Source organism: Microcaecilia unicolor, chromosome 14 (genome assembly GCF_901765095.1).
Source record: "Microcaecilia unicolor chromosome 14, aMicUni1.1, whole genome shotgun sequence".
Lineage (NCBI taxonomy): Eukaryota > Metazoa > Chordata > Amphibia > Gymnophiona > Siphonopidae > Microcaecilia > Microcaecilia unicolor.
Genome location: NC_044044.1, coordinates 50,966,351 through 50,993,843, shown reverse-complemented (window position 1 = coordinate 50,993,843; position 27,493 = coordinate 50,966,351). Strand labels below are relative to the sequence as shown.

The following is a 27,493-nucleotide window of genomic DNA, read 5'->3' as shown; positions in this document are numbered from 1 at the left end:
GACTTCTCTTCAGTAGATAAAACATGGTTGATTAAAAAATTGAGATCTTAAAGTTTGGTTTCCATTTAAAAATATATATTTTTTAAAGTAGCTCAGAGAGATGTCTAATTTATATTCTATGAAAATAAGGTGCACAGTAGCCAAAACAATACCTTGGCCTCTAAAAAGTTTTGGTTGGCACCTAAGGACGACATTTACCAAAGTGCGCTAGCACAATTTAACACAGTTAAATAATACAGTCCCCATTATCCTCAATGGGGCCTGTTTACAAGCTATATTTCAAATTAACAAATTACTTATTACTGTATCTTTTAAGTGGTTCTTCCTTGTGTCAGATTTGGTATGCCATTACATTTCCAGATAGTTATTTTGCCCCCAACCTAGTGGTTAGTGCAGTGAACTGAGAACCAGGGGGAACCAGGTTCAAATCCCACTGTGGCTCCTTGTGATCCTGGGCAAGTTGCCCTCCATTGGTGGTTTATCAAATGCATGATCCATATTTTCATGACCCTCCATTAGTATTAACATGTTAACGTATTAATGCAAATTAGTAAATAAAGCCCTAGGTTCTCTTAAGCCCTAGGTTCCCCCAACACCTTCCAACAGTCATAACAGTCTGATCACTAAAAACCAACCTGTTCAAATAGGCATACCACAATGATCTAGCCTAAATTCCAGATAACGAAAGTTATACCAGAACTAGACAAAACTGAACCCACGATACTTGATTGTGTAATTTACTCTAGCACCATTGAACTTTAATGCAATACCACTTTATTTCTCATTCCGGAAATGGCGATCGCCACTACGGCATAATGTAAGCAACTATGAGCCTGCAAATAGGTGGGAAAATGGGGGATACAAATGCAATAAATAAATATTTTTTCCTCTGTGGCTTAAGAATACAAATGGGCCTGGTTTTTTTTCTTTTCAAGCAATTTTTGAGTCTCGAGTTCTGATATTTTGTTTCTTTTAAATTATACTTTGATAGATATCTATATTTTAGTAAAAGCAGGTCTGGTTTAAAAACAAAACCTCTTAATCCATTGTGTAGTGTTTCTCTGTCCTTACATTTTCAACTCAGCAGATAATGGAAGGAAATTGCATGTTTGAGGTCAAGAATGTGTGTCTGGGGACAAAATAACTATCTGACAATGTAAAGGCATTAGAATAAATTTGACATGGGGGAGGAACAATTTAAAAGCTACATCAAGTTTGAAAATAGGCCAGATCAGACTAGGGGATCTGGAGAAATGAGATTTCAATCTTCAGATAACTTGGACATCAACATTATGATCGGATCATTATAAATTTATAATGATTCGATCATAATGTTGATGTCCAAATTGAATCTACAACTTGAAAGTTATCTGAAGATTGAAATCTCATTTCTCCAGATCCCCTAGTCTGATCTGGCCTAAAAAATAGAGGCTATAAGATTTTTTTTTTTGTTTTTCTTTTCTTTTAGACCAAGTATTAGAAAGCAATGTAGTTTGAGAGGCAAGATTGATAAAGCAGTTTTTTTGGAACGCTATTTTAGTTGGTCAATTCTGGTCGCCGCACCTCAAAAAAGATAAAAGTGGAATTGGAAAAGGTGCAGAGAAGGGCGACAAAGATGATTCAGGGGATGGGACGACTTCCCTATCAGGATAGGCTGAAGAGGCTGGGGCTCTTCAGCTTGGAGAAATGGCGGCTGGGGAGATAGAGGTCTATAAGATAATGAGTGGAATGGAATGGGTAGATGTGGAGCGTCTGTTTACGCTTTCCAAAAACACTAGGACAAGGGGGCATGTGATGAAGCTGCAGTGTGGTAAATTTAAAACGAATTGGAGGAAAGTTTTCTTCACTCAACGCGTAGTTAAACTCTGGAATTCGCTGCCGGAAAAAGTGGTTAAGGCGATTAACTTAGCAGACTTCAAAAAAAGGTTGGACAGCTTCCTGGAGGAAAAGGCCATAAAATGTTACTGAATGGACGAAGGAATAATACACTATTTCTAGGATGGGCGGGACAAATTGCTTGTTCTTTTGGCCATTATCGGTGACAGGGTGCTTGGCTCGATGGACCCTTGGTCTGTCCCAGCATGACGATGCTTATGTACTTACATACTTATATTCAGGAGAAATCTTGGATTTTGTTGCACCAATTCAGGAAAAGGAGGGTATGGTAAAAGAAAATCTATTTGTTTTAATGATCAATTATTAGTTTTGAAAATAAATTGTAGGAGATTAGAAAGATTGTGGTGTAAGGATGGTTTACTACTACTACTACTATTACACATTTCTATAGCGCTACTAGACTTACGCAGCGCTGTACAATACATAGATAGGAATGGCATAAGGCATTGAGTATTTATAAAGCTAATATAAGACGAAGCAGAGTAGAGAGTTTTTCCAACATGTCGATATTAAGAAACTTTATTCTTTGTTGGATACTCTAGCAAATGTACTGGAAGATATTAGGGAATTGCCTTCTGCAAAGGAACTTGCAGCATCTAAACTAGACAAATTTAGGAAAGAAATTTCTCCCCAAATGTTTTCTCCTTTATTCAGGAACATGATATATTTGACGGAGTTTGGAAAAGGTTTTCTACTCCGGATGGAACTGTAGTTCAACAACGTTTGCGTAAATATTATAAATCTCACTGTTTGGAAGATGTCTGTCCAACAAACTTGATTTCTATAGCTCCTCAGTTCCTGCTATTTGGTATATCAAGGATTAATGGAGATGTTTGACAAAGGTCAATTTCCATTGGAAAAGGGATTGATATTACTCCTATTCCAAAAAATTATTTGTGATCTACTGTCATTTCAAATCATAGACTGGTGGCTTCCATACCACTTCTGGTGAAGGTAATGGAGGGATTGGTGGCACAACGGTTAACAGATTATCTTGCTCTTCATGATATTTTGCAAGATTTTCAGTCTGGCTTTAAGAAGGGATATAGTACGGAAACGGTTGTAGCCACATTGACATTGGAGATTAGGCACTTTGTCAGTATGGGCAAGAGGGTGCTTTTGATGCAATATGATCTTTCATGTGCTTTTGATGTGGTGGATCTATCTGTTTTGGATTATAGGATAGGAGGTCCTGTTCTTCAGTGGTTCTGTATTTTTTTTACTAATAGAAGCTATAGGGTGAGGATGATGGGGTCTGTTTCTATGAAATGTAAATCTGATTTTGGGCCTTGCTGTCACACGTTTGGAAGATTTTGCACACCACGCCCGAGCTGAGCGACCACTCGTGAGGTTGCATTATCCTGCTCAACCTGTCAGCCAGACTGTTGTTTACGCCTGCCAGATACGTGACTTGGAGAAACATGCCGTGAGAGTGAGCCCATAGCCACATCTGGACAGCTTCCCGACACGGGGTGAGATCTGGTGCCCCCCCCCCCCCCCCCCCCGCTTGTTGACATAGTACATGGCAACCTGATTGTCTGAATTTGAATAATTTGATTGGACAGCCAATCTCTGAAAGCCTTTCCAGATCGCTCGCAACTCCAGGAGATTGATCTGAAGACGTGATTCCTGGAGGGACCAAGCTCCTTGATTGTGAAGCCCATCTACATGGGCTCCCCACCCCAGGAGAGATGCATCGTTGTCAGCACTTTTGTGGCTGAGGAATTTGGAAGGGACGTCCCAAGGCCAAATTGGATCGAATTGTCCACCACTGAAGGGAATTGTGAAAATCGGTGGATAGCTGGATTGCATCCTCTAGATCCCCTGCAGCCTGAAACCACTGGGAAGCTAGGGTCCATTGAGCTGATCGCATGTGAAGATGGGCCATGGGAGTTGCATGGACTGTGGAGGCCATATGGCCTAGCAGTCTCAACATCTGCCGAGCTGTGATCAGCTGAGACGTTCTGGCCAAGGAAACCAGGGACAGAAGGTTGTCCACCCTCGCCTCGGGAAGAAAGACCCAAGCTGTCTGAGAGTTCAGCAGAGCTCCTTTGAATCGACCAAGTCCGCCAGTTGCTTTACATTGTTCCGCAAGTGGATGCTTGTGTAGAGCTGGTAGGACTGAATTTTGGACACGAGCATAGAGGACTGGTAGGCCTTCCTCCCAAAAGAGTCCAGAGTTCTAGATTCTCGTCCTGGCGGCGCCGAGGCAAACTCTCTAGAACTTTTGGCTCTTTTGAGAGCGGAATCCAGAACCATAGAGTCGTGAAGTAACTGCGACTTCATGAACTCAAGCTCTCCGTGGATTCAATACTGGGACTCAACCTTCTTGGGGGTGGTGGGATTAGAGAGTGGTTTCGTCCAGTTCTTCAGCAATGTCTGCTTAAGAACAGTGGACGACTCCTTAGGTGGTGAAGGATAGTCAAGGACCTTTTACATCTCGGCCCTGGGCCATAGACATTTCCCGCACAGAGGAGAGAGAAAAACTCTCCGGGGGAGAAAGCTTCCTTTCAGGCGAAGGAGTGGGATCAGAAGGAAGACCACAAGACTTCTCAGAAGAGAAATATCTGGGATCCTCCTCTTCTCCCCATGAGGCATCCTCCTTGGTGTCGGAAAAGAGTTCGCGAACTGCAGTCCGAAACCGGGCCCGTCTCGACTCCGAAGAACCACGTCCTCGATGACGATGTCGAGAAGTCGACTCCCGTGCTGGCGGCGATGAAGCTCCCTCCAGCGATGTCGACCTGGGTGGCAGCCGAGGCCGATGCCGCAAGCGGCACCACAGGCGAAGAGCCAGCTGCTGCTTCCATCAACGGTACCGAGGGCGCAAGCACCCCAGGTACCGGAACAGACTGACACAGCAGCCCCTCCAGGAGACCTGGGAGAATGGCTTGGAGTCGCTTGTCCAGAGTATCTGCCAGGAAAGGCTGTGGGGCCGGTACAGGAGCCGGAGGCAGAACCTGTGCAGAGCAGGGAGGCGGTACCGGACTGTCCGAAGACTGACACACTGACACCTCTTGGATGGAGGGTGAGCGGTCCTTCCGGCGTCGACGCTCCCCGGGTGCCGAATCCCTCGACGCCCCGGAGCTCCCGGTAATGTGTGGGGAAGGAGACCGATGCCGATGCTTCTTAGCCTTCGCTCGATGCACGGCATCAATACTCCTAGGTACCGACAAGGAGGACGTGGCATCCCCATGCCTCCTCAGGGTCGAGGCCGAAAGTGGTCAGTCCCGATGGGCCTGCACAGCAGGAGCCTTCGAGACACGCGGAGACCCACTCGATGGCTCACTGCTCCCAGCGTGTGGTGGTCTCCGGACAGCTATTACCTGCTCTCCCGGTGCCGCTGTCGACGCCAAAGTGCCGGGCAAAGCTCCAAACAGACGTTCCTGCTGAGTTTTCTTGACGCCTGTGTCCGCTTTTTAAGGCTAAGACAACTTAACAAGCATCTAGGCGATGGTTGGGCCCAAGGCGCTGGATACACCACGAATGGTGATCGGTACCTGAGATTGCCCGGCTGCATCGACCGCACTTCGGGAATCCTTGATGTCATGGACAGAAAAATAGCGACAGAGAAGTCAAAGTTCTCTGGTGCCAAGAAAAAAGGGCACAAAAGGGAGAAACGCGGACGCGCGGCCCAAAAGGGGTCGCGACAGCAACGAAACAAAACTTAAGCAGGGCTAACGCTAAAACCGTAAGGGAACTTCTTCTTTTTTTTTTTTAATATAAAGAGCTCAACAGAGCACAAAAAAGAAATGGAAAAAAAAAAAGCGAAAAACTCGTGAAAAAAACGAAGGTTTTTTTCTCAGGGGCACAGAGAGAGACGGAAAACAACCACTCCCTACCGTGGAAAGAGAAAAACTACGGGACTGTCGCACGACGGGCGGTAAGCTGATGGCCATGCATGCGCGGTGTGCGCACCCGTGCGTTCGAAGGCTCTAGCAAACCTTTGTTGCTAGGAAGATTTCCAATCATCGGGGCTGCTGTGGACGTCACCCAGTCATGAGAACAAGCAGCCAGCTTGTCCTCGGAGAAAAGGATGATCAACCACCTTCAGGTTTAAAATGAATAGGGATAAAACAAAGTTTATTTTGTTTGGGAATAAATTTAATATGGGAAAATGAGGTTAGCTTTTATATTGACAATGTTGAACTTCCTATTAGAGTCCTGGTTTTTGATAAATACCTTTCATTTGAAGAGCAAGTACAGGCGGTATCTAATAAGGTATTTAGGGCCATATTTACTAAGGTTCACTAGCGCTTTTTACGCACGCTAAAAATTAGCACACGCTAACTCTAGAGACACCCATGTGTTCCTATGGGTGTCTCTAACGTTGGCATGTGCTAAAAATGATAGCACGGCTTAGCAAACGGGGCCCTTAAAGAATTGTGGAAACTTTTTTTTTTCTTTGTGTAAGGTCTAGTTTTAGTCCTGAAGTGTTTAGATCGATTGTGCAAATGATGGTATTGTCGCATATTATTGTAATATCATAGTGGATGTAAGAAGGAAGTGATTAAGAAACTTCAAATGTTAAAAACCTGCTGCTCGATTGATTTTTAGATCTAAATTTGACAGTTACCTCATTGCTGAAGCAGTTGCACTGCCATTAAAAGCGCGAGTTATTTTCAAACTCTGGTATTTTTGATAGTGCATGGTGAAGCACCGCTTATATGTCTGGTTTAATAAGACTGTCTTTTAGGAATATTTTTCCCCTGAATCTAGATGTTTTTTAATTTTGTAATTTCTGGATCCTAGAAAGGTGGTTTAGAAAAAGGTTTTCTCTAGCACTTTTGCACGTTGGAACGATTTACTAATTGATATTAGAAGGCAATCTAATTGTATATCTTTTTGGAGGTTGTTGCAACTGTTTTTATTTAGAACATTTTTAAAAGGTTAGGCTGTATAAATGTGCCTTTTTTTATGGTTATGTAATTCCCGGAGTTATTTCAGTTCTTTTTTTGAGAGCCACACTGAACTTTAAAGGTATATGTGGGATATAACTGTCATGCAATGTAATATGGCCTGCTCAAGGTACTTTAATGCACATGATATATGATTCTCCACCACCGCCAACTCCAGGCTCCGCTGATTCTGCCTCGCCTCACCCTATGCTTGGAACAACCTTCCTGAGCCCATACGCCAAGCCCTCCTCCCTGCCCATCTTCAAGTCTCTGCTTAAAACCCACCTCTTCATTGCTGCGTTCGGCACCTAACTCTTACCGTTCAGTAAATCCAGACTGCCCCAATTTGACTGCCCCTATCGGACTGACCATTCACTTGTCTTCTAGATTGTAAGCTCTTTGAGCAGGGACTGTCCCTCTATGTAAATTGTACAGCGCTGCGTAACCCTAGTAGCGCTTTAGAAATGTTAAGTAGTAGTATGATATATGATTGTCAACTAATACAGGTTTTTTGGAAACAAATATGGGACTATATACTGAAAATCTTTCATTGCTTTATTCCGTTATGTGCTAGTGCAATTAGATTAAGTTGTGGGGATGCAGATCTCAATATATCATTAGACCAAGGCAAACTCTTTGATATCACGATTTCTATTGGAATTCAAACAATATTATGCATTTGGAAAAGTTCCAACACCTTACATAGTACCTTTTTGGTGGAAAACACTTTTGAAAGCAAAGCAGCAGAGAAAACTAATAAACTAACCAACATCACGTATTTGGAAACTGACCGTTTTCTAGTACATAACAATTAGACTCTTCTTAATGTTTGGGATAAACTGATGACGGCTCTCTTGGTATACCTTAATTATGTATTTTCTACCTCATTATTAAGATTATGGGGGTTGTTTACTAAAGCTTAGCTCAAGTTATCTGCATCAGGGCACATAGGATTAAAATGGGCCCTGCTGCAGATAACTCGAGCTAAGCTTTAGTAAACAACCCCCTATATATGGCCCATGTATACTGTTATAAATGGGCATCCTCTCCCATAGATTTTTGTTAGTTATAGTGATATAATTTTCTTTAATTACTGTTTTATTCACTTTCTTTTTTCTGTATGCCCAGCTTTTCACTGTATACCTTCTTTTGTATTATGCTAATTACAAAATTGAAGAAAATGTTTGAACCTAGAGTATTCAAAAAAAAAGAAAAGAAAAACCTCTATGGTGAGTTTGGACAGGTGCTTAGTAGATACAGGGAAATCTTGGTAAGGGCCATCAGCTATAGGAGTGGAAATACATAAAATAAAGGCAATCAATGAGTGGTCAGACCATGGAATTTGCTAGGTTAGATAGATGTTATGAGAGAGGTCAAGGGAAGTATAAGGGCATCAGGTATGTCCGGCATAGTGAGCAGGAAAGGACCAGAACTGACATTCCTGGGTCGTCGATTTGAGCGGTGTATTAAAATTTGTATTAAATTGAAGGCTACAAGTTATAGGGAACAGAAAGAAAACCTTGCTGAAAAGTTTTACCATTTATATTTTCCAGGGTCTTGCTGTTAACAAGTTAAACATCCGCTTGAAAAGTGGGTGACAAGGGGAGGCCTTGGCAAGAGAGCAGCCATCGGCGTAAGAGATGGCCGCCCTGAAGCGGAATAGAGTGCAGGCGTGGCCAGAGGAGAAGGGGGACCGGGAGCATGGTCTGTACAGCTTGCATCGTATGTTTGATATTGTGGGGACTCACCTGACCCATAGGGATGTGCGTGTGCTTTCCTTCTTGTTTGTGGACGTAATTGATGACTATGAAAGGGGCATGATCCGTAGTGGCCGGGACTTCCTGCTGGCACTGGAAAGACAGGGCCGCTGCGACGAGACCAACTTCCGCCAGGTGCTGCAGTTGCTGAGGATTATTACACGCCATGACCTGCTGCCCTACGTCACTCTGAAGAGGAGAAGGGCTGGTAAGTTGCTTCCTTTCCAACTTCATTTGCTGCATGTAGTATGAGACTGGATGGCCATGGGGTCCCTGTGCCCACTTAGTAACACTGAGTCTGGGGGCACTGGAAACTGATATCCTTAGATATGCTAAACCTCTAGGATGTGGGAGCAGCTGTCATTGTTCTGCTGAGAGACCATTTTTAAAATTAGTTTTGAAAATGGTGTAAACCACTTAGACTCTACTTTTGATACAGGCAGAATATCAAATAAAATTGAACCTTAATTCTCTTTTTTTTTTTAAGCCTAGGACTCGCATTTATTTCAGCTTGTCCATTTTCCACAATAGTATACGACATCCTTACATTACTCCTGTGGTATATAGCAAAAGCCCAGTCCTAGTTGAGGCATACTTAGAGTCCATTTGGATCTAGAACAGCCCAGAGGAGCATGAGTGGATAATTTGCTATCTTGAATTCTGAGCATGACCATTCCCTTTTAAAGAAATATGGCCACTGAGGATAACCCTGGGTTTAAATGTCTGAGTTAGCTCAATAGACTTGCATAAATACATGTTTGAACATGTAAACAGATACTATATAAAAGTAAATGGGTACAGCTGGAAAGGGGGGGGGGGTTGGATTGGGAGAGGTAGCCAGGTCCGATTGGTAGAAGTACCAGTTGGAAGCTGATGGAAACCTTGGCTGCCACCCCCAACTCCATCCTACAGCTCTGAACCTTAATTTTGGAGCATTGTTCTTAGAAGAAAGGCCTATACCTTTTGTGATTCACTTACTACGCAGAGCAATTAGTAATAGTTATTTATATCTGTCATTTTTGGAATTATTTAAGTTGGTCTGGACAGCTGTGCCAATCACAAATTGCCTCGCACCTTCTGGATCTGATTGGGCCATCACAGATGTGGCCTTCATGATGTGAACCATGAAAAGTCCTTTGTGAAATTTTTCTGACCTTGCTTGTGATTTCTGAAGAATCTAAACAATGAACCTGGCAGCAAATTTTGAACTGATGCTGCTTGTAATTAGTAGCTTCTAAGTAGAACGTGAAATTAATATTCAGTTCTGACATGTCTAAGTGAGACTGAAGTCTTACATGTTACCTCTATAGGGTTCGTATACAGTATATAACATCCAGTGGACTTCAGCCAATAACACAGTACCCACTACCAACCACAGAAGGAAAGTCGGACAATAGCACCTTCTTAAATAAATATGGGACCATGAGAATACTTGAGGCTTTTCACAGTATGTAAATAAGCTGTAGTGAGTGATTCTCTTTTCAGTCATCAATCCCACAATGTGAACCTATTTTTTTTTTCAGTCACATAAAAATTATACCTGTAAAACTTCTATTGCTATAGTGATCCCAAACTCTTCAGAACCAAAGTTCATTATTGTATAATTAAAGCGATAAGAGCAGTATGCTTAGCTATTGATATACAGGCAAATGGATTCCTTGCACTGCCAAACTCGCTGCATCTAGCACCTGATTGGACACCAGGGGGGTCTTTTACTAAAGCTTAGCTTGAGTTATCTGCTGCAGGGCCCATAGGAATAAGATGGGCCCTGCTGCAGATAATTCGAGCTAAGCTTTAGTAAACGATCCCCTCCAGGTTTGGAAATATCTTCATCAAGTGACCAGTGTGCATCTTACTACCGTGTCCAGCTAAGATTAAGGTTGGACTACAGTTTCTATGCAGTGAAAAGACTTGAGAGTTCTGGTGGTCCCCTGTTGCTCTAAGACAGTAGCGTAACGAGGGCGGGGTGGTGGGGCGGTCCGCCCCGGGTGCACCGCTGGAGGGGTGCAGAAAACAGCCGCACGGCTGTCGGCTCCGCTGGTTCCCTGCTCCCTTTTTCCCTGGAACAGGTTACTTCCTGTTCTGGGGCAGAAGGAGCAGGGAACCAGCGGACACGACAGCCGTGCGGCTGCTGCCAGCAGGTAAGAATGCATCTGGGGGGGGGTGCGCAGCGGCGATCCGTCCCGGGTGGCAGCCGACCAAGGATCGCTACTGCTCTAAGATGATGCTATTGCCTGACTATTCCCATGTTTCAAACAGATTTTTGGGAAAGCTGATCTCAGTGTTGATTTGTAGTAGCATTCTGCTGCAAATGGCCAATGGAAATTAGTGTATTGTGACAGTATCTAAAGATTATATATTTCCACATTCTAAAACATACTTTCAGTTGTTTAACTTGACATCAATATTTTTCTCCTTTTTTTAAAGAACATTGCTAGAGATGAGATTGCCTGAAGACTGGGTTGTGAAGTGTGTTCAGGCACGTGTGTCCATTCATGCTTCCTTTGCTATTTTTCCGCGCACACCCAATCTCTGGCTGTTGTGATTTGCTCATTCTACAAGTGAGAAAATCACAGCAGCAGTAGAAGCTACTCTGTGTCTCCCAGTTGTGGGGAAATAAGTGAATCCACCCAGTGCATGTTTCACTGTCTGCTGACACATCAAAGTGAATGCGCTGAATGGAAAGTTGGAGATCAAGAATGACCAGTCAGACCATGGGTCTGTCAATAACAAGGATACTTTTGCTTTTTGAAAAGGAAATGTGATAAAATTGGGGGGGGGGGGGGGGGGGGGGGGAGGAACCAGTTTTATCCTTTTGAAAAATGGTTGCGATCTTGGCAGCTTCTTCTAGTCGGAGGCCTCTGGGGCTTACAGCTGTTGGATGGAGTACCATAGTTGTTCCATTTCCTTGGCAGACACGTTGTTGTTTACCTCCACTGGATATCACAGTCGGCCTGGACAGCCGCTTACTTGGATTTAGTTCACACCCTTTAGTAGGAGCTCAGGATGAGTTACATTCAGATACAGTAGCCAGTGACCACTTGAAGAACAGCGTGGGAAAACGCTGTCTAAATTGCTTTCACTGGAAAAGGCAGACGCACAAAAAAAAAAACAAGGCCAAGCAGGAGAGCTCCTTTAGAACAAGATCAATATGGAGAGAATGGATAGTGGCCTGACGGAGAGGTTAAGTACTCCCACTCGGAATAATTGAAAAAGTGTTACCCATCTGACTGTCCTTGTTTTGCACACAGTTTGAATTGTCTGTAAAGGGCTGTGCCATCTAGTAACTCATCATCCTGCATTTCAGTATGTCCAGATCTTGTGGACAAGTATCTTGAAGAAACGTCCATCCGTTACGTGACGCCTCGGGCTCCAAGTGACACAGATAATGGTTCTGCCCACCCACATACATCAGGTAATACTAGAATGTTAAGGAGCTGGTGGGCGACAGGGTTGTCCTTTGAGTTTCTCCACTCTTGTTATCAAAAAATACTTTTGGTTGGGTCTGGTCTTATGCGAGAAACTTGGGTTCAATGTCAGAGTGTAATGTTCCTTGGTAAGAAGGACATTAGAATGAAACACGTTACAGTAAACACAATGAGTGTTAATTTTGCTTAACAAAGGTGTATGAAAGATCCTTGTCAACCAATAAAATGTTTTTAATCAGGTTGCTTAGGTAGCAGGACCCTGACGCAATTGCCGAGTTGGGTGTTCTGCAGCTCAGGTGAGCTGGGGCATTCGCAACCCCTGGGGGGAGGGAGCTATGGTCCTTGCTTAAGAGTGACATGTAGTGACCAGCACCAGGGCTTACGAAGGCTGGTTTCTGGAAGAAGTCCTAGTGCATAGCCCCAATCTAAGCAATAGCCAGACTAGACATGCTTTGAGGGGGGTGATGAGATATAAAATAGGGCAATAATCTGTGAATAGTTCTAATGAAAGCTAATTAAGCCAGATCTCAGCCTTGTTATGAGCAACAGGAAACTGCTGGGTCAAACAAATGTTAATCAGTAAAGTGATTTAAAAAGAGAATGAAAGACCGAATCCTCACGTGAACTCTTGTGCATTTTTAAAGAAACTTTCTAAAGGTATGATTTACATCAATTGTACACTTGTTGGTTTTAATGTGTTTGTTCAGACTTCCCCTTTGGATGGTTATAGCACCTTTGGGCCGATGCTCCAAATGTTGGCGCTAGAGGCGATTAGCGCCGGACTAGCACCAGCATTAGTGAGTGCGGAATTTTCAGAGGGCTATAGCGTGGGAGACAATAGGCATGCCAATGATTAGCGCAAATAGCATGCAAATGTAGTCAAATGGATATTAATGAGATCATTTCCTATTCCTTCCTAATGATCAGAGAACAGCACACAAGGCAAAGCCGCCGTTATGGCTGAAAACCTAACACCAGCTCGGAGCAGGTGTTAAGGTGTTAGAATCACAAGAAATCCTCTCTGTATTCTTTAAAATTTAGAAGTACAAGGAAACCTGTGCAAGCCCCTAAGCGCTGCTAGTGAGAGATGCATATGTACAAGTCAGAGCAAATCTGAAAGTGAAACTGCACATTAGCATCTGTTTTCCTGTGCTTAAATATGAGCCTTCCAAGCTTATAAAAAAAAAACAAAAAAACAAAACCCTTATATTTAAAGGTGCAGAAACAGGCACTAATGTTTGCCTGACACACGCGCATATTAGCTGAGCTTACCGTGAAATTTCTGCGCATGCATCGAGCACATCCCCCCCCCCCCCCTCTTGCTTTCGCTTTTACAGCATGGAAATAACTTGAGTACCACTTCCTTTTAGCATTGGCAAGCTAGTTTTCTTCACTGTTCTGGTGGTATGGGTTCTACGCTGTTGCCTTTACCAAGGGACAGGGGAACGAGACTTGATATACCGCCGCCTTTCTGTGGTTTTTGCAACTACATTGAAAGCGGTTTACGGGTACTTATTTGTACCTGGGGAAATGGAGGGTTAAGTGACTTGCTCAGAGTCACAAGGAGCTGCAGTGGGAATCAAACCCAGTTCCTCAGGATCAAAGTCTGCTGCACTAACCACTAGGCTGCACTCCTGAGTATTGGCCCATCAGTTTATATGCCTGCCCAGTACACACCAGTATGTATGTAGGAGACGCTTTGCAATGTCTGAATTTAATATGCATGAACTGGTGAACTCGGGCTGTTAAGGCAGCTGTACTTATTATAAGATCTGTTACTGATAAATGCATTTTCCATTTTAAGTATGCTTGTATAGGCATTGGGAGCTTTTTCATATATACCTAGAGAACACAATCTCTCTTGATCTCTCTCTCTGCTAGTGCCTCCCCACCACCCCATGGTCTGCTGTTCCTCTGGCCCTCAGATTTGTGCAAAGAGGCCTGGCCGAGGTAGAGCACCTCTCAGTAACCAGCGCAAACGGAAGAAGTCTGTGACGCCAGATCCTAAAGAAAAACAGACTTGTGGTAAGAGAAAGGGGCCTGTTTGTGGCCCAGTCAGACCATTTTTTTTTCTTTTTCATGAAAGATTTTTAATTTTTCAAGTCCCCCCCCCCCCCCCCCCAAAAAAAAAAAAATAGGAAAATGTAATAAACCCACCTTATTCCAAAAAGCCCACATCAAGAGGAAAGAAAGTGATTATAAAAAAATGTACAGTGCAATCCGCTTAAGTGCAAGGGTCTGGGACCAAAGAAATGCACGCAGTTAACCAGAGCGTGCACTTAACCGTTGTGACCCAAAGAAGCTTGACATCTGATAAACATATGTACAGTACTGTTTATTATTATACGTACAGTATACAGTCTCAGTTAACTAACATTAGGCTGGCTTGAAGTAATCAGTTATAGTCCTCTGTACACTCTTGGGTCTGTGAGTTCCATTGACTACGTCTGCCAGACGGTAAAAAATGTCATAGCACTGACATCTAGTGGCTTCCAGATAAGCCCACATGGTGTTGACTCTCCAGCGCTCTTGCAAAAGTGACAGGAGGAGGTTGTTGAATTTCATCAGCATGTGCCTCGCTGCTCATTTCTTCATCTGTTCCATCATCAGCCATTGTTGCCTGCATGTAGGATCATATCTCAACATCAGTGCTGTCTTCAGCTGTTTGTAGATCATAAACAACAGCTAAGTAGCGATGGAACTCCTCTTCAGTAAAACCGGCTGGGATTTGACGCGTTTGCAACAGCTGCATCTGTTTCGTCCCTCTCCACATCCTTAACAAAGCTTGCCCGCTTGTAGCAGTTCACAATGGTTGCCTGTGTAACATGATTCCAGGCTTCTTTCTGCATATGTAGGGAATCCAACAGTGATAGATTACGAGCCACTTCAACAGCACGCTTATCCTTGCCAGTCTGGTCATCCACATCGCTCATCAGTTGACGTAGCACAAGAGCCCGATAATGTTGTTTGAAATTGGCTATTATGCCCTGATCCAGAGCTTGGATCAGAGTGGTAGTGTTTGGTGGCAGGAAGACCAGCTTGACATCATCCCTGTGTGCAGCACAGTTATCACAAAGCAGCAAAATCTAGTGTAACTTCTTAGCCACTGCTTCCAAATTTCCCCAGTCATCCATGAATTTGCGTTAGCCTCGTATGACACAGGAAGTCGCTTAACTTTCTTGAAGCAACGGGGCTGTTTGCTCTTTCCAATGACGAGGGGTTCCAACTTCTCACTCCCATCCATATTGCAGCAAAGGAGGATCGTCAGTCGGTCCTTCGTTGTACCTCCAGTAGTTTTGGCATGTTTGAATGCAAGTGTTCCATCAGGAATCGCTTGCCAGTCGAGACCATTTTCGTCAGCATTGAAAATGTCACGAGGTGCAAACTCGTTCAAGATGATAGGAAGAACTGAAATAACCCAGTTTTCAGCACCAAAGTCATCAGCCTCTTGTTTCTCACCATGCTGTTTCTTGAATTTTATTCTGTTCCTCTCCTTCCATCTTTCCAACCATCCAACAATGGCTTTGAATTCAGTCAGTCCAAGACTTTCTGCTACCTGGTTAGCTATCTCCATAAGCAGTGACCACTGACAGGAAACTGTCTGCTCCTGACTCAGGAAAACCACCGAAGAGCATCTTCTACCTCCTCAGCTTTTCCCGCCCGTTTTCGTTTCCGTTGTGGATTTGTATTGTTTTGCCAGTCTTCTAGAAGACACGTGAAATTTGACTGGGATTGACACCATATTCTTTAGCAATAGATGCTTGACTTTATTTTCTAATTTTCTAAGAACTTCTATTCGTTTAGCCAGTGTTAAAGTCTTACAGTTCCGCCATGACGACGACGACCCCGGTGTACGCCCTAACAACATTCTTTCGCTTATTCTGCTTGTGGCAGTTAAAGAGGCAGTAAATTTGAAATCTCGTTGGTTATCATGCGCCAATCGGCTTCCATATTCCATGCACGCGCTTATGCGGAGCCTTTCCCGCAGAGGAGCGGTCTTGAACCATGCATATAAGCGAATCTTGCACTTATTAGTGGTGCGCTAAAATGAAGTTTGTCCCCATAGAAATTGATGGTGCCAAAAACTGGACCAAAGTACAGCATGCAGGTAAACAGAGCATTCTCTTATCCGACGTGCACTTAAATGGGGAGTGCACTGTAATATCACTAGTAATCAAAATCAGGAAGTTAAATAAGAACCTGACACTAGTAATGTAAAAACTGATCATGCATTATGAGCTTGCAAGAACTTATCCAACTATAAAGAATCCCAGAATACATAATTCTTATTCTGAAAAGATGTCATACATTTGCAAGGAAATGTGAGCGAGAACGTGGCTCCAACATTTATAAACTAGGGTTCAAAGCCAAAAAGGATCGCCATCTGAGTTATGGTGTTTCCTGATATTACAAGATCGATCTAACTCTGGCTGCACAAAAGGAAATCTTTGTTTTTTAAAATACTGCTTCAAAAACTACAAAATCTTCCAGTTCAGCATAAAACTTACAAAGTAATAACGTCCTGCAAAACTTTCAAAAATCCTGTTAAATCAAATTCTGGGGACACTAACAGATCCACTTCTAGTGCTCATCTGATGAAACTTGTTTCTTGCTAGCCATGGTATCAGATAAAGGAAATACTAACACTTAGATATTTCTCTAATAATATCTCAGGTGACAACAGGTAAATATGAGGAAAATTTAGAAAATGCTGATTTCTAACTCTACAAGCATTTTTCATTATTTCTAATTTGAAAAAAAAAATATTGGCTGAATCCTTAATCCAGTGGTTTCAAACCTGATCCTGGAGGCACCGCAGCCAGTCAGGTTTTCATGATATCCACAATGAAATTCATGAGAGAAATTTGCATGCAGTGAAGGCACTGCATGCAAATCTCCCTCATGAATATTCATTGTGTATCACTTGGTCACTGCTACTCTCTTGATGTTTCTAGCACAGCCATGGGTGTATTTACCAAACAGATTATTTGTTAGTGCAGGTTATCAGTTAAACCAGTTTGTCTTCACATAATTGAGCATACATTGCTTCCAAGAATTAGTCACTTGAGATCTACTGATTTGTGAAGCAAGGAATACGTATCCCAGTGGTAGGAATACAGAACTTGAGGCTAAGAAGATTAGAACATGTCAGCCTGATGTGTCCTCATCCACTGCATGCTCCCTGTCCTTAAGTTTTTCAAGCTTTAGGCCATTCCCTATAAAAGATTTTCAAAACTAGATCTTGACGACAACTTTAATCCCTACATTAATCCCTTTGGTAGATTTGAACTACATGTATGAAATGTATTGCTGTTAAATATAGTTCCAAAACACTGGATCTGGTGTGCACAAATTCTGAAACTGCAACCTGAAGGACCTTAGCCCTCCCCCCCCCCCCCCCCTTAGACCGGCAATTCTGATCATGCTGCTTGCTTGCACTGCACCAGACTGTACCTGGTATACAGTCTGTCTCTTTGAAGGTATTTCCTATGCTTTTGTAGATATAAGCTGTTAGGACATTTTAGAAGTGCTATGGGCATAACATTTGCTATAAAGTAGGGATTAATGCGACTGGATTACTGCAATGCCCTATATGCCAAAATGTCTTCGGATTTGAGGGCATTGCAGATAGTTCAAAACAAGGCGGCTCGTGTTCTTACTGGAGTTTCAAAATGTTCTCATGTATCCTCAATATTGAAACAACTACATTTGGTTACCTATGTTGCAAAGGGTCCAATTTAAGATGTTAACACTTGTTTATCAGACATTGTATCTCGCGGGCTCATGTTATTTGAAGGAAGCTTTGTCTGTATATCAACCGCGACGAGTATCAAGATCAGAAACAGTTATGAGACTTTCAATGGATGTTGTGATTCAATTACATTATGCTGACACATGGGCTATGTCAGCAGCAATCTCACTATGGAATGCACTTGCTGACCAACTTCGCCTTTTGTGGCAGCTTGACGCAGTTTAAGAAATCCCTAAAGACTCGCTTATTTGTGACAGTCATGTGATGTAATGCAGAGATCAATCCTGTATAATAATTTGCACCTCCAACGTTCTACGTCTGGATGCCTGGGTTCGTAACACACTTCCCATTGGTCTGCCCTCGCGATGACGTCAGAGGGCGGATCAGTGAAAGGGAAGGGAAGCCAGCACCAGCCAGCCACAGAACGTTGGAGGTGAGTAGAGAATCTCCCCTCTCCCTCCCCCACTGTCCTCCCTCCGAGTTCCAGGCCCCCTCCCCTTCGAGTTCCAGGACCGCCTGCCCTCTCCCTCCCTCTCCTCCCCTCCGAGTTCCATGCCCCCCCTCTCCTCCGAGTTCCAGATCCCCGCGCCTCCCTCCCTCTCTCTCCCCTCCGAGTGCAAGCATGACCTGTCCTCCGCCTGCCCTTCGCCTTCCTGCGTGCAGGACAGAATTTAAAAATTCTTACCTCAGGGTCCAGCGTCAGCAATGAAGGCGAGTGGCACTTCAGCCTGCGTTCCCTTCTGTCTGAGCTCTGCCTCTGGTCCTGCCCTTCCGGAAACAGGAAATGAGGGCGGGATCAGAGGCAGAGCTGAGACAGAAGGGAAGGCAGTCTAACGCGCCGTGCCTGCGCCACTTCACTGTTGCTGCCGGACCTTGCGGTAACAAGTTTTAAATTACAGCCGGCACTTAGGAAGGCGAGGGGCAGGCGGACAGGTCGTGCTTGCACTCAGAGGGGAGAGAGAGCGAGGGAGGTGCAGGGGTCTGGAACTCGGATGGGGTGGGGGGGCATGGAACTCTGAGGGGAGGGAGGGGGCATGGAACCTTGCTAATGCCCATTTCATTTCTATCAGAAACTGGCCTCTTTTACTTGTATAGTATATATATATATTTTTTTTTTTTTAGTTCATATGTTAAGTTTGTAATTTCTTTATTTTGATGGTATTTTAGTTATATATGTTCATATGTAGAAACCACCTAGTTTATAGGTGGTCTATAAATATTTTAAAATAAATATCTGCCATTATACAGCAGGGACTGTAAAGCTACTGAGCGTTTCTGTAGCACAACCTGCCATACAGGTAGGGATTTTGTGGAAAAGCTGAGAGTTTTTTTTATTTGAGCATTTCTCTTATTTTGCCTGTGTTCGTTCATGGGATTGCCATGTGGCAACCTTGCCCTTAGCTATCCTTAGTCTAAATCATATTTGTCTTTGCGATTCTCATTTCTTTCCTAGTGTCTCCTCCCCTTTTCTTTAATAATAAATTGTGACTTTTACCATTTGTAGTTCTTGGTCTGTGTATTTATTTGTCCATTGTTGTATGAACTTCTAAACAGCTTAGTTATTTTTTGGACTTTGTGGTATATCAAAGTTGTTGATGATGATTAATGGCCTGCTCTCCTCCTCTGTAGATATTCGCCTCCGAGTGCGAGCAGAATACTGCCAGCATGAGACTGCTCTCCAGGGAAATGTCTTTTCGAACAAACAGGACCCCTTAGAGCGACAATTTGAGCGTTTCAATCAGGCCAACACCATCTTAAAATCCCGGGACCTGGGCTCTATCATCTGTGACATCAAGTTCTCAGAGCTCACCTACCTCGACGCCTTCTGGCGTGACTACATCAACGGCTCCTTGCTGGAGGCTCTAAAGGGCGTATTCATCACAGACTCACTCAAGCAGGCTGTAGGCCATGAGGCCATCAAGCTACTGGTGAACGTAGATGAGGAGGATTATGAGGTTGGACGTCAGAAGCTGTTACGGAACCTGATGCTGCAGTCCGCTCCTTGACACTTTCTCCCTGCCCCAAGTCCTATTCTCATTTTCTCGTCCTTGCTCTTATTTTGAGATTTTTTTAAAGACCATTGGAAACAAAGAGAAAAGCGCAAATACTCTGTTCCCATAAGACCTGAATAGCAGCTATGTGAAGGTTCAGAACACTTGTGCCTCTCTTCAGTCTGTGCACACTTCCCTCAGCTATTGGGAGCGAAGTTCATTTGAAAAGAATGAATGAAATGGAAGGGGGGGTGATGAACAGATAACGTGACACAGTTCCATCCCAGCGATTGAGGACAGTCACCAAGTCGAGCACTAGCATTTAACAGAACAGTTGACTCGTTGGCTGCTCTTCTGTTGAGCCGTTGCTGTTCTCTCCGCCTTCCACATCCCTGCACATTTGTCTTGTTTTCTGGGACTTTTTTTTTGTACTGTGTAAAAAAAAAAAAAAAAATGATAATAATAACGATTATAATGATAAAATACTGTTCTGAGAAGACTTTCTTTTTTGAAATCAGAATACTGTGTTTTGCCAAGATTGGCACCAAGGGAATCAGGATATCTTTTGAAAGTTGGTGGTCCGGATATTGGAACCATGCATAGGTCCCTTCATTAGAACACTTTTTTTTTTTTTTTTAAAAGACAGAAACACAATAGATTTATTCTATATATATATATATATCTATATATTATTTTTGTTTTTAATATATATCTATATACCTATATATTATTTTTGTTTTTGCAACTGTGAGGTCTATAAACATTTTCTTCCTTTTTCCTCTTACTTGTCATGGGCCCACCAGACCAGCAGATTGAAAAGACTGTTTGTTTTTCTATTGGCCAGAGGGTTGGGTAGTGAGGGGTGGGGGGCAGTTAGAGGTTAGAAGAATTCACCATTATGGATGTTGACCACAAAGAGCACCGAAAAAAAAGTGTGACGGGAAAACGTACTCTATGTAGCAATGCCTTAACTTTCTGTAGCTCTCTACCACTTTTCCCTGTCTCCTTGATCTGACAAATCCTCCACCCCCCAATCTGGTCTTTGTTTCCGTCTGTCAGCAAGTACATATTTTGATTTTCAATGCAAAAGAAAAAGGAAAGAAAATAAAGATTTGTCTAGGTCATTTGTCCTAGGATGCATGCAACTAGTTGGGATGACGTGTGGAGCAGGTAACAGCTGGCATGGGATGTGCACAAGGGATCTGTACAGCTGTCTGAAGAGAGCAGTGGTGCTTGTAGCCTTCACAATTTTTTCAGCTATGAGGCTTAGGTTGAGAGAAGTAGGAAGAAATTATATTACTTATTTTTATATGTTGCCTGGTCTCCACCCTCTGATAAAAACCACTGTGTAAGAATTGACACGTTTAGATTGCCTTCATGTAACTTCCAGCTCAGTTACACAGGCGAGATATTATGCCTCTCTGAGAATGTTGCTGCAGGTTTTTTTTTCCTGTAGCTGATATCATTTTGACAGTTTACTGATGTCAATAGCTAATTATCCTGACCTATCACCAGCTGAAATACACATCTGATGTTTTTCCTTGCCCTCTTTGTACAGTGAGTGACACATGATTTTGCACTAGAGGTCATAGACCAGTCACATACACGCAGTTGTTAACCAGAGGTCACATTTTACATAATCATTCTCATAAGAAGAGGACATATACCGCAATATCTAATTTCACTAGTAACTCTCAGCTCATGTGTCTTGATTGCGATTTATTTAGTAATTATTAAATGTGTTGCCTGGCAGTTTTGAATGAGTAAAAGTAGCATTATTGGTTTTAAGGATCTATATATTCTCAGAATCTATTCTCTCCACCCCCTCCCACAGATGGCATATATTTCTAGTTGCCTGGCCCACTTCAGAATCTCCATTTTCCTGATGTTTAGATGCTCTGTATGGCATCAAATAGTCTTAGCATATTGGCTGCCGGGCTCTTCATTGTAGGAGCTGACCAGGGACAGAGCTGCGATGGCTGTTGGACTCAGGGTAACTAACACCACATGGAAGTCCCACAAGGGGAAGAAGTGGGCCTTGAGAAGCAACAGACATGACAAACGCAAGAGACAGAAAAAGCTAAGGAAGAGCAACAAGTTAGAAAGAGCACGCCAGAATCATGCTCCATTCCTTTGAGTAAAGAGTCTGCATGGGGGATGGAGACTAAAAATTGTCAATTGGAATTTTGCACTGATTTAACCCAGAATCCCAAGCCCTGACAATTTTCTGTCCCCCATGCTAAATTTCAGCAAAATTCATTTAGTATTTTGAGTTCCATGGCATTCTACTAGGATGCTAAGAGGGATTGTCAAAAGTTAGAAGGATGACATTAGAATAAGTCAGTGCCAACAAATCAGAATCTATAAACAGATTAGAGAGAAACCTAAATTATATTATTTAGGAATGATTACAGAAAGTAATAATGAAATCAAAGAACTGTTCTTGATAGAAAAAATATATTTGGGGAAAGCTGCCACTAGGCTCGTAGTGGAGTTGGGCACAGATGACTTGGGTATATTTTTTCCAACAGAAAATTGCTCAATTGTGGCTGCAGATCACCTTTGAGAGAGAAGCACATCAGTCTGGCTTAATAGAAAATGTTGAAGGAAATTTTATTTTCAAGGAATGATGGTGGGTCTTTGAACTTCTTTTGGTCTTTTTTTTGTTACACTATATAGTGTCACGACAGTGATTTGGAAGTTTGCCAAAGGAACGTGTTCGTAAATCCTTGCCCTGGTTGGCTACTGAAGAATATCCATGAATCCTTATTGGTTTGGCTTGCACAATCAGGACAAAAAAATTTGACACCGTTGCTCAAAGGGGGAAATGGTAGACTTGAAGCACTGTGTGAATTATCATACGGTAGCAACCATCCTGGTACTAGCAAAGGTGGTAAGCTGCTATGAAATAAGACCATCAGGTTTTGAGGTATTGCCTAGGTTGGATGATGAACCGGGCAAAGTCTCACACCTTTGGAATACCACAGGGTTTGCTTTGATAAAATTCTTGGGACTACCTTCAACTTTTGTGCTCCATGGCAGTAACTCTGAAAGTATTCTCTTCCGGCAGCCCTCCTATCTCAGTGGACACTGGTGTGCCAGGATTTCAACTGCCAGATTCCACTCCTGCCCAGAGCACAGCACAGTCCGGACTGGTGAGACTGTCCCAGACACTTCCTGACCGGGGGGGGGGGGGGGGGGGGATTTCACTGGATCCACCCAGTTGGGTGATTGTAACCACTGATGCAAGTCTCCTTGGTTGGGAGCTTACTGCTTGGGCAAAGTAGCACAGGGGTCTTGCTCCCCCCTATGAGCTCTCTTGGTCCATCAAACGCCTGGAGGCCAGGTCAGTGAGGTTATCCTGGTGTAGTTCCTCCCACTGATTCAGGAGTGAGTGATCCATGTTATGGCAGACAGTGCAACAATGGTGGCCTGTATCAAGCAGGGAGAAGCCAGGTGGTAAACCCTGGAAGCAGCAGCAAATCAAGGTTTTTAATGGTCTATATAGCCAGTGAGGACAACGTCAAGGTGAACTTCCTCAGTCAGTTTCTTTTGGATCTGTGGGAGTGGCAGCTGGGGCATGCAGCCTTTCTGCTCCTTGACCATGGAGGAGAGCCTATCTTTGATCTTATGGCCTTCAGCAGCAATGCCATGGCAAGCCGTTCCTTCAATTGCGGACAGGAAGCAGCCTTGAAAGATGTAGATGCCTGGGTGCAGCAGTACTTCAGAGAGGAGCCCCTCAATTGTCTTCTGATTGGCCAAGTGCTATGCAGGATATAACGGCATCCCTTTCTGAGCCTTCTAGTGGCTCCTGAATGGCTACAGAGGCCTTGATACGTGGATGTGGTCTGTCTGCTGGTGGATGATTGCTATCCCTTCCCAGGGGTCATGGCTTGCTCAGGTAGATTCCAGTAGAAATGGAAGATCTGGATCATTTCTGGCTTTTAGCAAGAAAGGGTTTTTCACCCACGGAGATTTCCACCTTGCAAGTCTTTCACCTCCCTGGCTTATGTCCAGTTTTGGAAGGCTTTTGAGTACTGGTGAAGTCAGCACCCTCTTTCTGTTTGGAACGTGCAGATTTTTGAGACTCTTGGTTTTCTGCAGCAGAGGTTCACTTTGAACAGTTAAACCACCAATGTAATTTTCAACCAGAATGTAAATTGTAAACCACTTTGAACTGAAATCTGTTTTTTGATAACAAGTGGGATACAAGAATGCATAAATAAATTCAGGGGTTTGTGCTGAACTCTTTAAGGTTCAGCTGGCAGCCCTTTCTTATTTCTGGGATAGAATCCTGGGACTTTCCTGGCCGCTCATGGGGACATCACTCAGTTTTTGAAGGGGGCCAGTCGCATCTCCCTGTTTCTTTTCCTTCTGGAAATTTGAATTTTGTGCTGTCTTGTGCTGAATGCCCTCTCAGAACCCCCCTTTTGAGCTGCTTAACCCTTTAGTGTCCAATGTTCCCGTAATAAGCCATATGGGAAGATTGATGGGAACATTGGACACTAAAGGGTTAAGTTGGTTTTGATTAAGGACTTCACCCTGAAAATTGTATTTCTGGTGGCAATTTCGTCAGCCAGGAGGGTGTTGGAGCGTCAAGCTTTGTCTTATAGGGACCCATATCTCTCCTCAGAAGATTTGATGTCTTCATACTGATCCTTCATTCCTGTCCAAGGTGATCTCTCCTTTCTATGTGAACCAGGAGGTTTGTCTGCCCTCCTTTGTGGATTGTGGGGGGGGGGGGGGGTGGTTCAGGCGCAGCAGACAGGAGTCTTCACAAGCTTGACCATTCAGAGTTCTGCTCAGGAATTTACAGGAGATGAATGAATTTTAGGGGCAGCTTCTCCAAATGGTTTTGTGCATGACAGGAATGAACCTTCCTCCTAAGCAAAGGGGGTATCTTAAATTTACTGCTCTTACCGTAGTACTTACATTGTGCCAAAGAGAGCTTCCTTCTGTAGTTCATAAGGTGTAATGTGGATAGGCAGTTTATCTAGGTGTGCTTGAAAGTTATCAATCAAGCCTGTGGCACCCAAAATGATGGGAAATATTTCTGTATCTTTCTGCCACATTTTCTTGGTCTCAGACTGCATTTCTTGCTACTGAAGGATCTTATCTCCGTGTGATTCATTGAGTAATCACTTGAGACTGACACATCTATAATCAACATGGTTCTGGTCTTTTTTTCTTACCACTATATCAGATTTTTTTTTTTGTTTTTGCATCCAGCTTTTTATCAGTTGGGGTGGGGATGTCCCAGATGATCATAATTCTCCTAGTGTCATGATCCCAGTGTGTTTCTGGTACACTGATATAGTTCTTATAGTTTCCAGTGAATGAGATGTGCCACTTTGTTGTGCCATTCTATATAAAAAAATTTTCGCTATCAGCACTTCGCAGCTAGCCACGAGATGAGTAACTGTTTTTAGCTCTTTCTACCAGAACCTACAGATGTCTGTTGCACCAATTTTTTTTTTCAATGCTTGCTGTAAATCATCTTGTCTGTAATCTGCTGTCCTGGGCTGCAACTATCAATCACGTAGCCCATAGGTTTCAGTTCACCTCTCCTTAACTATTCATGTGTCCAATGTTGATCCACGAATGGTTCAGGGGCTGCCAGATTGGGGGTAGGACTTCTCTACAATGTCCCTGTAGGCCACGTCTATGTACCTTTCTGTTTCCCTGAGCTCCTCCAAGTCTGCTACTCTAGCCTCAAGAGAACGGACTCGTTCTCTGAGAGCTAGGAGCTCTTTGCATCGAGCACACACATATGACCTTTCACCAACTGGAAGATAATAATACATGTCGCACTCAATGAGGACCAAACTAGGCCCTACTGTGCCTTCTAGAGACTATCTGTTAATGCTGTGGCAGAAAATTTGAGATTTAAAACTATGGGGAAAAGGGTATGGAGACTAGCTTCCTTCTCTTTTGGTACCAATGGATTTTTCAGCCATTCCTTCTACTCATTGGAATGCTTGTCCAATGGAACTGGATTATGGAAGTTTTGGTTTTTTTTTCATATTTCAGTACCTTTGTGCACTGGGATCTGATGATGCCATTAAGTAAACCTGGAGGCCTATGATAGTAGCTGAATAGTTATAATCTGTTTCTATGAGGCCTATTCGTCCTCCAGATCTAGGAATGTAGTCTTGTCATACACGGATTGTATAACTCCTCCATTCCCATGATGTCATCTTGTTTGCACATCCAGTTTTTCAAGGTCTTTAAGAGGCTAGTCTTCAGTACCAAAACTATATGAGAGTGTAGGAAGTGCCAGCTGATTAATAGCCTGTGATGATAATGCACTCTGAAATATCACTGTTAGTCTCTTTTAATATTCTTTACTGATTTTTCTCTTGGTGATTTCTGCTTGATATTTGTTCCTTTCTCCACTCCTAAATATTTATATATACCTCCCTGTTCAAGTTCCTTTATCTTAGTCATCAATCAGAGATGTTTTTAGTTTTGGTCAACTTTCCCTTAGGAAAGTCGACCTAGCACATTTGTCCAGACCAAAAATCACCTTGATGTCATCTGAGAAGCTTTTCAGCACAAATTGTTCTGCTAACTACTGGTCACTGGAACTGTAGAGCTTCGGAGTTTCAGCTCTCTTTTTAGCTCTTTGTTCTTTCAGTCCCTAGGAAGGGCCAGGCAGCATCCAAGGTCTCGATTGCATGTTGGATCAAGGCAACCATTGACACCGCCTATATTTACAGGAACAAAAAAAGAGTACCTCCCAGGCTGAAAGCACACTTGACCTCTTGGGCAGAGGCCCAGGCAGCCTCCCTGGAGGATATCTGCTGGGTGATGATGTGAGTGTTGCTTCATTCCTCCATTCCTTTGCAAAGCATTAACAAAATAGGTTGGATGTGCTGGGCAGAGCTCATTTGGACTTTGTAGAGCTGTCATTCAGGGGGCCTTGCCGCACCCAGGGGGTCTTTTACTAAAGATTAGCTAGTTATCTGCTGCAGGGCCCATAGGAATAAAATGGGACCTGTTGCAGATAACTCGAGCTATCCTTTAGTAAAAGACCCCCCCCCCCCAGTTCAAGATGGTACAGACAAGTCGCTAAGGAAGGTGAAATTTAGTCATAACTGTTTATTTCCTTTCCTTTAGTCTGGCTGTACCAGCCTGAGACTCTCCCTCAGAAGCTTGTGGTTGATGAGACTCATGGAGATATGTCTTTTTTTTTTTTTTTTGTATGTGTGTACTAGAACACCACTAGAAAGAAAGAAATATGAAATATGTATAGCTGCAGTGGTTTCTGGGAACTTCCACTGCTTTGGTAGAGTCATACTGATGTTTTCCCCCCATAGCACCAGCCCCCTTATACCAGTGATATCACTGGAAAAGATCAGTTTCTCTACTTCCATCTGCTGGTAGGTAGGGATAACAATCCACTTGTTCAGTGTGGTACAGTGAGACGAAAGGAAATAAACAGGAATGAGTAAATTTCATCTTAAGTGGTTCACAGGTTTCTTAAGAAGTAGAATGTTAAAGGTGAGTTGGCAATGTCAATTTTCTTCACCTTGGGAGCTATGAGCCAGGGAGTCCCACAAGGATCACCATTGGAATTGATCCTTTTAAAATCTGTTCCTTAGTCCATTAGATTGCATGTTAAAATCCCTGAATATCTTATATTACATTTATGCCAATGCAATTCTTTTGATTTTACTCACTGATGGAAATGTACGCATTTATGCCAGAATCCTTTTAAACCAGATATGTCTGGTTTAAAATTTTATCCAGATAAAACTGTCTTGTGGATTGT

The 27,493-nt window shown here is 43.2% G+C and overlaps 1 protein-coding gene across 7 annotated transcripts in view; it reads left to right on the top strand.

Moving 5' to 3' along the window:
* DEDD (death effector domain containing) overlaps positions 1–20,351 on the top strand; it is a 35,043-nt gene extending 14,692 nt beyond the window's left edge. For 6 of the 7 annotated variants that reach the window (XM_030187642.1, XM_030187638.1, XM_030187641.1 and 3 more), the window contains 4 exons: positions 8,345–8,756; positions 11,856–11,963; positions 13,858–14,001; positions 19,358–20,351. In XM_030187642.1, coding sequence (XP_030043502.1) covers positions 8,432–8,756; positions 11,856–11,963; positions 13,858–14,001; positions 19,358–19,734 — 954 coding nt within the window. In that variant the 5' untranslated portion in view covers positions 8,345–8,431 and the 3' untranslated portion in view covers positions 19,735–20,351. The remainder of the gene's footprint in view (positions 1–8,344; positions 8,757–11,855; positions 11,964–13,857; positions 14,002–19,357) is intronic. The other variant, XM_030187643.1, reaches the window with a different exon arrangement.
* Positions 20,352–27,493: the final 7,142 nt, after the last annotated feature.